The sequence below is a fragment of the Natrix helvetica genome (genome assembly GCF_964273705.1).
Source record: "Natrix helvetica genome assembly, chromosome: 1".
Lineage (NCBI taxonomy): Eukaryota > Metazoa > Chordata > Lepidosauria > Squamata > Natricidae > Natrix > Natrix helvetica.
Window position 1 is genome coordinate 9,217,816 of NC_138548.1, and position 11,231 is coordinate 9,229,046.

Sequence of the window (11,231 nt, forward strand, 5' to 3'; positions counted from 1 at the left end):
AAGTTTTTGCTTCTCATCCAAGAAGCTTCTTCAGTTGGGAAGAACCGAAGAAACTACTTGGATGAGAAGCGAAATGTTTTCAAGGGGGGGGGAAACCCCCAAGAAAGTCCAGTTGCCTGTTGGAGAAAGCATCTCTGGGATAAGCTAAAACTGTGATGACAAGCCTATGACATGCGTGTCACAGGTGGCATGCAGAGACCTCTCTGTGGGCACGCCAGCCGTCGGCCCAGCCCAGCTCCACCACGCATTCACATGCACCCCCCGCTGGCCGGCTGGTCTTTGGGTCTCTGCCGCAGATGCATTAAAATAAAAGGGAAATGAACTCCCCAGGTTTTCGCAAACCCACACACTCCAACTTTAATTTGGTAACGTGGCCAAGAGACGGGGGGCCCCCACCGCTTTATCCCGACCTCGAATCAGCTTTGCCAAATACAGAAATCAAGAGTCAGGACAGTCTGATGAAAAGGAGGGGGGGAAAAAGAGGCTGTCTGGCGGCTCTTTTATAACCCCGGTTGTATGAACAGGGTTTCTTTCCGCACAACCGGACGGAGGTGATTGCTGCTGGACGGCAGGAGAGAACGCAATGCTGCTCCGGCTGCCTTCATTTCACGAGCTCCTTGATGTACTTCCACCCTTGTTGTGTGTATTCGCAGCTCTTGGTGGGGGCGATGGAAAGGGCACTTATGACAGTACGAACCCCTGCACGAAAAGGAGAAACAAAAGGGAGAGTTTAACCGGTACGTTGAAACGAATCAGGGATCCGTTCCGTGAGCTCGGGATTTTATGGGTTTGGGACTTAGAAAGGGGAGGATACAGAAAGAAGGGGAAAATGTAATCTGACAGGGAGAGGGGGGGGGGGGATAAAATATAAATGCATTTATAACTGCGGTAAAGAAGACTGGAAGCATTTTCTTTCTTTCCTTCTTTCTTTTCCTTTCCCTTTCCTTCCTTTCTCCCCTTTTTTGCTTCCTTCCTTCCAATCATCCTTCCATCCTTCTTCACTTCCCTCTATCATCTATTTCCTTCCTTTCCCTCTTCCTTTCTTTCCTTTCTCCCTAAGCTTCCTCCTCCCATTCTTCTTCCTTCCTTATCTCTCATCTCTTTCCTTCGTTCCTTCTTCCTTTCCTTCTTCCCTCACTCTTCCTTCCATCACCCTTTCTTTTTTTCTTTCTTCCTTCTTTTCCTCTCTCCTTCCTTCCTTCCATCTCCCATCTTTCTTTCTTTCCTTCCTCTCACATCTCTTTCCTTCCTTCTTTCCTCTCCCATCTTTTTCTTTCCTTCCTTCTTCCATGTCTCATCTCTTTCCTTCCTTCCTTCCTCTCCCATCTTTCTTTTTCTTTCCTTCCTTCCTTCCATGTCTCATCTCTTTCCTTCCTTCCTTCCTCTCCCATCTCTTTTCTTCCTTCCATCTCCCATCTCCTTCCTTCCTTCCTTCCTAGGTTCTATCATATCTCAAGGCTTAAAATGGACACCTAATATCAAAAACATCATCAAAAAAGCACAACAAAGAATGTTCCTCCTGCGCCAGCTCAGGAAGCTCAAACTGCCCAAAGAGATGCCGATTCTGTTCTACAGAGGAATGATTGAGTCTGTCCTCTGCACCTCCATCACTGTCTGGTTTGACTCTGCAACCCAACAAGACAGACACAGAACTTCAGAGGATAATCAGAACTGCAGAAAAAACAATGGCTACCAACTTGCCTTCCTGTACACTGCACGAGTCAAAAAGAGGACTGTGAAAATATCTACAGCCCCCTCACATCCTGGACATAAATAGTTTCAACCTACCCTCAAAACGATGCTATATAGGGCACTGCACACCAGAACAACTAGACACAAGGACATTTCCCCCCTGAATGCCATCACTCTGCTTAACAACTAATTCCCGCAACACTGTCAAAATATTTAATGACTAATATCTATCTCTTCCCACTTACGACTATAACCATGTTGCTTGTGTCTTTCAATTTATATTGTTGTATTTGTTTCCTAGTATGATTTGATAGCTTATTAGTAACCTTGGCTATCACTAAGTGTTGTATCTTTTATTCTTGATGAATGTATTTTATTTTTCTTTATGTACACTGAGAGCATCTGCACCAAAGACAAATCCCTTGTGTGTCCAATCACACTTGGCCAATAAAGAATTCTATTCTATTCCATTTTTCTTTTTTTTCTTTCTTACTTGAATCCTGCATTTAAAACTTTCCCTATTGTTCCGCTCCTTCATCTTTCTTCTTTTGTTGAAATGTTGCATTTTAACCTTTTTTCATTTTTTTTGAAATGAAATAGAATTCTTTATAGAGAGGGAAAGTAACACATCAGAGTTAGAGGCCATCACATCACACGACCTCATACTCCCCTTAGCGTCGTTTTTCTTAGCCACACTTTTTTAAACACGTCCTCATGGCTGCCCCACTTTCGAAGAAACCCGGTTACAAAAATGGTTGCGATCCCAAGCAGGAGAGCGATCAGTTTAAACAGCCCACTTTACCTGAGTTCCAGGCATTGCAGAGGGAAAATTCAGTTTTTGGAACCTCTGGAAGCTGCAGAAAGGAAAGACAAAAATAGGACTGGAGGATTGGCAGAAAAGGGCGAGAGGTCTGAGCGAAGGAGGAGAGAAAGTGCTGTGTTCAAATTCTACCAGGTTCGCAAGGGGGAAAAGAACAAAGTTTGATGTAAACTTGCTGCAAAAGATTCCACCAATAGAGAAACTACACCAGGGTTTTCCAAATGTCACAACTTGAAGACTGTGGACTTCAACTCCCAGAATTCCACAGCCAGCTGGCTGTGGAATTCTGGGAGTTGAAGTCCACAAGTCTTTAAGTTGCCAAAGTTGGAAAGCCCTAATCTATAATATTCAGATAGTCCTCGATTTACAACAGTTCGCTTAGCGACTCTTCAAAGTTACAATGGCACTGAAAAAGTGACTGATGGCTATTTTTCACACATATGACCGTTGCGGCATTCCCTTGGTCACAATGATCCGATTTAGGATCATGCTTTGACAGCTGGTTCATACTTACGACGGTCGCAGTGTCCCAAGTTCACATCATCCCCTTTTGCGACCTTTTGTTCAGCAATGGGGAAGTTTACGTTGCTGAGTGAGACATTCGTTAAGTGACTTTTGCCACCCATTTTACGACCTTGCCTGGCCTAGTTGTTAAGCGAACCAATGCAGGTGTTTAGTTAGTCCCACGGTTGTTAAGTGAATCTAACTCCCCCAGAAAAGGGGATCACATATGCAACCGTCATAAATATGAACCAGTTGCCAAGCATGTGGATTTTGATTACGTGTGACCGCAGGGATGCTGCAACGGTCGTAAGTGTGAAAAACAGTCATACAACACTTGTTAAACTCCTTAAAGCCAGATTTAATAACTGTATGACCAAGGCAGAATAGGTAGTCCTCAATGTACAACCACAATCGAGGTCGGAATTTCTATTGTGAAGCGTGAGACATTTGTTACAATACAATACAGTACAATAGTAGAGTTGGAAGGGACCTTGGAGGTCTTCTAGTCCAACCCCCTGCCTAGGCAAGAAACCCTATACCGTTTCAGACAAATGGTCATCCAACATCTTCTTAAAGACTTCCAGTGTTGGGGCATTCACAACTTCTGGAGGCAACTTCTGTTCCACTGATTAATTGTTCTCACTGTCAGGAAGTTTCTCCTCAGTTCTAAGTTGCTTCTCTCCTTGATGAGTTTCTACCCATTGCTTCTTGTTCTACCCTCAGGTGCCTTGGAGAATAGTTTGCCTCCCTCTTATTTGTGGCAACCCCTGAGATATTGTTAAGTGAGTTTTCCCCCGTTTTACGACTTTTCTCGCCACAGCCGTTAAGCGAATCACTAGAACTGATAAATCAGTAACCCGGTTGTTAAGTGAATCTGGTTTCCCCATTGACTTTGCTTGTGAGACAGTCGCAAAACGGGATCACCTGACCCTGGGACACTACAACAAAGCATCTGAATTTCTGACCAGGGATGCTGCAATGGTTTGTGAAAAACGGTGGTACGTCCCTTTTTTTCAGCCCCGTTGTAACTTTGAACGGTCCCTAAGCGAACCGTCGTCAAGTCGAGGACTGCCTGCCCTTCCTTCCTTGCGCCTCCCTTTGGTGAGGCCACACTTGGAATACGGCATTCAGTTCTGGTCGCCATGATGTAGAAAAGATGTGGAGACTCTAGAAAGAGTGCAGAGAAGAGCAACAAAGATGATTAGGGGACTGGAGGCTAAAACATATGAAGAACGGTTGCAGGAACTGGGTATGTCTAGCTTAAGAGAAAGAAGGACTAAGGGAGACATGATAGCAGTCTTCCAATATCTCAGGGGTTGCCACAAAGAAGAGGGAGTCAAACTATTCTCCAAGGCACCTGAGGGCAGGACAAGAAGCAATGGGTGGAAACTAATCAAGGAGAGAAGCCACTTAGAACTGAGGAGGAATTTCGACAGTTAGAACAATTAATCAGTGGAACAGAAGTTGCCTCCAGAAGTTGTGAATGCCCCAACTCTGGAGGTCTTTAAGAAGATGTTGGATAGCCATTTGTCTGAAACAGTATAGGGTTTCCTGCCTAGGCAGGGGGTTGGACTAGAAGACCTCCAAGGTCCCTTCCAACTCTACTATTGTATTGTATTGTATTGTATTATAACCCACTCCTAGGTAGGCTGGCAGCCCCCAACCCCCGAGATCCATCCATGACTTGCGTCAGGCTCGAAGATGACCCGAGGGGATGCTCTGGGCTCACCTGCCAACCGAAATACTTTGTCCATTCCTCCACAGCTGGAGGAACAGCTGCTTTGGCTTTATGGAGGGCTTCGGCACCTTGATCACCGCTAGCCATCAGCCCCTGGGAGTAAACCACGTAAAGGGCACCGCCGGCCAGACCTGCTTTGGCCATCCACCTGCATGAGAAAAATAGAAAAGGTCCTTTTAGCCCTCAGCAATCCCACTTAGGCTTACCATATTTTTCAGACTATGGGACGCACCGGAGTATAAGACGCACCAAGATTTTGAAGAGGTACATTAAAAAAAAAAGTTTTTGCCCTCCCCCGGCCCCCAGGAGCACCCTGCAGGCCTCCCACAATCTTTGCGCGTCCCGGTTTTTTTGTGAAAAAGGGGCCTGCAGAGAGTTTGGGAGGCCTGCAGAGTGCTCCGGGGGGGGGGGGGGGGCTTGGGAGGGCAAAAACAGCCCCGTTTTTGTGAAAAAATGTGCCCATTTTCGCTCCTTTTTGCCCTCCCCAGCCCCCAGGAGCACTCTGGAAGCCTCCTAAAGGCTACGCATGGCTATTTTTGCAAAAGGGGTGGGTGGGTTTCGGGAGGCCAAAAATGCTGTATTCAGTGTATAAGACGCACCCAGTTTTTCACCCTCTTTTTTTTGGGGGGGAAAGGTGCGTCTTATACTCCGAAAAATACAGTATATACCGCTTCACAGTGCTTTTTCAGCCCTCTCTAAGCGGTTTACAGAGTCAGCCTATTGTCCCCAACAATCTGGGTCCTCATTTTACGGACCTCAGGACAGAAGGCTGAATCAACCTTGAACTGGTTAGGATTGAACTCCTGGCTGTGGATACGAGATGGTGAATTCTAATCCTACTTCAGGTATGAAAGCCAGCCGGGTGATTTAGGGCCAATCACCAGGAAGCGGTGAGTTCTAGTCCTGCCTTAACACATGAAAGCTAGCTGGGCGCCTTTAAGCCAGTCTCCCCCCTTCTCTCTCAGCCCAACCTACCTCACAGGGTTGTTGTTGGGGGGGGGGGGGAAATAGGAGAAATGTATATGGATACATTTCCTGTCTTGAGTGATTTGCAAAAATAAAAATGGGATGCAAACAAGCAATGAATTCAAGTGCCTGATAGAATTCGGGTTTTGACTGACCGTGGTTTAACACAGCCACAGTTAAGGTTTGTTATTAACATAGCAAACTTTCAACCAACTACGGTTTAAGTCAGCACGATTTTAACTGACTGTGGTTTAACACAGCCTGTCCAGGAGTTCCAAAAATTTTATTAACAGAAAGTAGCAAACGCTCTCGGATTTGGGTGAGAAGTGGGCACCAATTCAACAGGGAAAGCTCTTCCGGCCTGCCAATGCAGCCTGATCTGTTGGATTCTTCGCCCACCCTCCATCCAATGGCCGACTCTTCCTTGGCCAGAAAAAAAACGGCAAGGAAAGCGGGCAAATCTAACCAGGACCTTAAACACCTAATCCTAATTCTCAACCTTGACCACTGCAAGATCAGTGGACTTCAAATCCCAGAATTCCCCAGCCAGCATATGCTGGCTGGGGAATTCTGGGACTTGAAGTCCACACATTTTATAGAGCCGAAGTCGAGAAATATTGACCGAATCAACAGCAATACAGGCAGTCCTCGACGTACAACTGTTTGTTTAGTGACCGTCCAAAGTTACAACTGAAAAAAAGTGACTTCGGACTGTTTTTCACACTGACAATTGTTACAGCATCTTTATAGTCACAGCACAAGGTCAAAATTTCCATTTATGATGGTGGCAGTGCCCTGGGATCAAGGGATCCCCTTTTGTGATCCTCTGACAAGTCTCATCAAGTCATTAAAAGCCCGATTCACTTGAAAATCCTGCTCCTAACTTAACAAATATGGCGATTCACTTAATAACAGTGGCACAACATTGGAGCAAGGTTCACTTAAGCAACCATTCACTTAGCAACAAAAATTTTGGCCTCCACCGTGGTCGTAAGTAGAGGACTACCCGTAATTTGGTAGGGATTGAATGGGGCGCAGTGGGACTTCCATGTGGAGGGAGACAGGGCAATTTTGCAAAAACCATTTTTCCAGTCCCAAAAGTGCTTTTTTCAAGAGGCAACTGGACTTCCTTTGTTTTTCTTTGAAGACGTTTCCCTTCTCATCCAAGAGGTTTCTTCAGCTCTGACTGGATGGAGGGGGGGAATGGAAGGATTTATACTCCTTGCTGACAGCTGGACTTCCATTCCCCACCATCCAGTCAGAGCTGAAGAAGCTTCTTGGATGAGAAGGGAAACATCTTCAAAAGAAACAAAAACCCAGAAAGTCCAGTTTCCTCTTGAAAAAAAAAAGCACCTTTGGGACAACCGTGACCTGGATGGCTGAGAATCTCCAGAAACATTTTCCCCAAGGTCTTCCCCTATCGAAGACTCTGGGGCAGGGGATAGTAGGGGCAAAGAACTCCGTTTCCTGGCCTTTTGTCGTGGTTGTTAGTTGCGAAGTCATGTCCAACCCATCGCGACCCCATGGACAACGTTCCTCCAGGCCTTCCTGTCCTCTATTATCCCCCGGAGTCCATTTAAGCTCATGCTGACTGCTTCGGTGACTCCATCCATCCACCTCCTTCTCTGTCGTCCCCTTCTTCTTCTTTTGCCCTCCATCTTTCCCAGCATGAGGCTCTTCTCCAGGGAGTCCTTCCTTCCCATTAGGTTGCCAAAGGATTTGAGTTTCATCTTTAGGATCTGGCCTTCTAAAGAGCCGTCAGGGTTGATCTCCTCTAGGACTGACCGATTGGATGGCCTTGCAGTCCAAGGGATTCGCAGGAGTCTTCTCCAGCACCAGAGTTCAAAGGCCTCCATTCTTTGGCGCTCAGCCTTCCTTATGGTCCAACCTTCACAGCCATCCATTGCAACTGGGAAAACCAGAGCCTTGACTATACACACTTTTCTTAGCAGGGGGATGTCTCTGCTTTTTAGGATGCTGCTGTCTAGATTTGCCATAGGCTTTAAGGAGAGGGAAATCAGAATAGAGTTGGAAGGGACCTTGGAGGTCTTCTAGTCCAGCCCCCTGCTCAAGCAGGAGATTCTATAGCATTCTATACTGGGCTGGACTAGAAGACCTCCAAGGTTCTCTTCTATTACAATGACTATGACCTATTGCTATACCATCCTACACCAGGAATATCGTGAGAATCCATTGCAAAGCTTCCGTGCATTTCGGTTGCCTAAATAAAACGAATCTGCATTTCTGCAAAAAAAATAGTTATGACAAGCGATGGTGCGGAGGGTAAGTTGGAGGGCGGGGCTCCACCGAACTAAGAAGGGCTTCCAGATCGTGAGAATCCCCGGGACCCGAAGTTGGGAAGGGGTGGGGGGGATGCCCCGTCTCGCGACTCTTTCCCGCCCCTTCCGCGCCCCCGTTCCCCTTCTCTGCCGTTACAATAACCGCCTTTTAAGCCCGCCCGACTCACTTGAGCAAAGGGAATGTGCGGGACGCCATGACTGAGCGATGCCTCTTCCAAGGGCAGCCCTGCGCCCGGCCGCGCCGTTTCCTGCGAGGCACCGCCCCCTCTCGCGGGACCTTTCGGGAATTGTAGGCTGAATGGCCGGCCGGATGACGCGGAGGTCGCCGAGGTTGCCTAGGCAACCCTGTTGCTTGCCGACGCGTCGCCTCTCCAACCCGGCGCCCGGGAGCGCAGTCTGTCCAAACTGGGCATTGTTAGCTGTTTAACTGCCCTGAACCTGGGTTAGGTTGGTTGGGGGAGGGGTAAGTGAGTCGTGGGAACCCTGCCCACTGGTTGTCCCAGAATTTTTTTTTTGATGGTCCGCAGAAAAAAATTATTTGCATTTTTTATATTGCACTAAATACTATTTATCTTTTTTTTAAAATTCATATTCGTGGTCCGTGGGATTTAAAATTATGGATTTAGTGGTCCCTGAGGTTCAGAAGGTTGGTGACCCCTGAACTAGACCAACAGATGAAACCATAGCACTCATGTTTAGTTTGCTTGCTTGCCAGGTTTACAACATGCAATGTTTAGTTCCCTTATACCGGTAACATTTGGAACCCTTTGAGCATCTTTTCAATGCTGCCACTCTCTCCTAACTCCGCTTCCCACCTTAAAGAAGTGTGCTCAGACTCACCTGGAGGCTTCCTTATGGCATTTGGCTGATTGCAGACCCACCAAATGGAGCATGACATCACTTAGGTGTTGCCATCATTGTACCAATGATATTAATCAGGATTTTTCAACCCCAGTAATTTTAAGATGGGTGTACTTCAGTTCCCAGAATTCCCCAGCCAGCATATGCCTTTAAGATGGGTGAATTTCAACTCCCAGAATTCCCTAGTCAACCTGCCTTAAGATGGGTGAATTTCAACTCCCAGAATTCCCCAGTCAGCCTGCCTTAAGATGGGTGGACTTCAATTCCCAGAATTCCTTAGTCATCCTGCCTTGATGGGTGGACTTCAATTCCCAGAATTCCCTAGTCAGCCTGCCTTAAGATGGCTTCAACTCCCAGAATTCCCTAGTCAGCCTGCCTTAAGATGGGTGGACTTCAACTCCCAGAATTCCTTAGTCATCCTGCCTTGATGGGTGGACTTCAATTCCCAGAATTCCCTAGTCAGTATGCCTTAAGATGGGTGGACTTCAATTCCCAGAATTCCCCAGCCAGCCTGCTTTAAGATGGGTGGACTTCAACTCCCAGAATTCCCTAGCAGTAGTATGGTAGTCTTTTTCTTTCTACAACTGTCTGTAGCAGAGCAACCCCCATGAATTTTCATCTAAAACAATGTTTCTTAAATGTTTTTTCTCTTAGAACTCCTTCCCACTTTTAAAAATTAGGCAGGGCTCCCAACAGACCTTTTGTTTCTGTTATTAAGCGAGATGGTTGTTAAGTGAGTCACGTCTGTTTTTCTGCCACAGTTGTTAAGCGAATCCCTGCAGTTGTTAACTGAACCATGTGGACATAAATACATACTGGTTGCCAAGTGCCCAATTTTTGGTCATGTGACTATGGGATGCTCCAGCAATTATCACTGCTAGTACCAGTTGTAAGTCAGCACCGTTATGCATTTGGTTGCTAAACAAATAGTTGTAAGTAGAGAACTACCTGTGGCCTGCAAATTCTTCTGTAAATACAGGTAGTCCTATATACAAATCTATATAAATCATATGTATATAAGATTTATGTATGTTTATGACTGTTTCTGTAACTTAACTAAACTGGTTTAGTTAATGAATAAATCTCATTTAATAAATCACATATAGATTCAGTTAATCAATAAATTAAAGTCCTGTCAAAGTGATGAGGGCACTGCCAGGTTCTTGCATACAGGTAGTCCTCGATTTGCGACCACAATTGAGCCCAAAACATCTGTTGATAAGCAAGGCAGCTGTGCCTCATTTTATGACCTATTTTGCCACAGTGGTTAAGTGAATAGTTGTTAACTGAATCAGGTTGTTAAGCGAATCTGGGTCCCCCCATTGACTTTGCTTGTCAGAAGGTCGCAAAAGGGGATCACGTGACCTCGGGACACGTCAACCGTCATAAATATGAGTTAGTTGCCAAGTGTCCGAATTTGGATCATGTGACCATGAGGATGCTGCAATGGTCGTAAGTGTGAAAAGCGGTTATAAGTCACTTTTCCCAGTGCCATTGTAACTTCAGTCACTAAACAAATACACAGATAATCCTTGAACTACGACCATACTAGAGCTTGCTGATTTTGAGTTGCATGTTGTGAAAATCATAAAACAGGTCTATCGTGTCACTGATTTTAGGACACTTTTTGTCACGGCCTACGAGTGAACACCGGGGTCGTTAAGTAAACCATTGATTCTCTATGCAATTTTCTCCAAAAGTGGGAATAGATGTCTGTTTTCAGAAAAACCATTGAAAAATCTGGTCACGTGACCTTGGGACGTAGCAAATGGCGGTAAATACGTCCTTGATGCCAAGCGGCCAAAGTTCAGTTGCCTGACCACAGGAGTGGCACAACCGTCAACATTTGAATCTGGTTCCCTTCCTTGGATCAGTCGTAACTTTGAACAGTTTTCTTTTCATTTATGGGGGTGTCCAACTTTGGCAACTTTAAGACTTATTTCCGAATAACAGAGTTGGAAGGGACCTTGGAGGTCTTCTAGTCCAACCCCCTGCTCAAGCAGGAGATGCTACACCACTTCAGACCAATGGCTGTCCAGTCTCTTCTTTAAAAAAAAACCCTCCAGTGTGTTCTGACCTTAGGCTTCCCCCCAAAAACCTTTATTAAACGAATGTGAATTCCTCTCCTTTATATTCAGCAAGGCCTGGCAAACAGTCTTTCAAAGGAATATTTATGATCACAGACCTTATCTATCTGGGAAAGCTGCCATGTAAATATTTTCCCAAATGAGGTGCTGTGCAAGGAAAGACTGGGCACAGAGTCTCTGAGATTCACGGACAGATCTTCACACTCCTGAAATGAATCTAACGACCGACCGAAAAAATTGTTTCCCTTCCGCTCCTCTTTTAC

At 45.8% G+C, this 11,231-nt stretch overlaps 1 protein-coding gene across 1 annotated transcript; it reads right to left on the bottom strand.

Moving 5' to 3' along the window:
- Positions 1–331: 331 nt before the first annotated feature.
- MICOS13 (mitochondrial contact site and cristae organizing system subunit 13) lies at positions 332–8,304 on the bottom strand. Its single transcript, XM_081967727.1, has 4 exons — positions 8,188–8,304; positions 4,746–4,902; positions 2,495–2,546; positions 332–699 (listed from the first exon to the last, which is right to left on the bottom strand). The coding sequence occupies exons 1-4, from the start codon at positions 8,214–8,216 to the stop codon at positions 602–604; spliced, it is 336 nt and encodes a 111-aa protein (XP_081823853.1). The 5' UTR covers positions 8,217–8,304; the 3' UTR covers positions 332–601.
- Between the last annotated feature and the right edge of the window lie 2,927 nt (positions 8,305–11,231).

Bases quoted from the DNA above. Each gene is read 5' to 3' on its own strand.
- MICOS13 (XM_081967727.1), bottom strand. From the start codon at position 8,216: ATGGCGTCCCGCACATTCCCTTTGCTCAA. The intron at 2,547-4,745 runs GTGAGCCCAGAG...TCCTTTCTGCAG, and splicing joins CAAAGTATTTCGGTTGGCAG to CTTCCAGAGGTTCCAAAAAC. The intron at 700-2,494 runs GTAAAGTGGGCT...CTTTTCGTGCAG, and splicing joins CTGCAATGCCTGGAACTCAG to GGGTTCGTACTGTCATAAGT.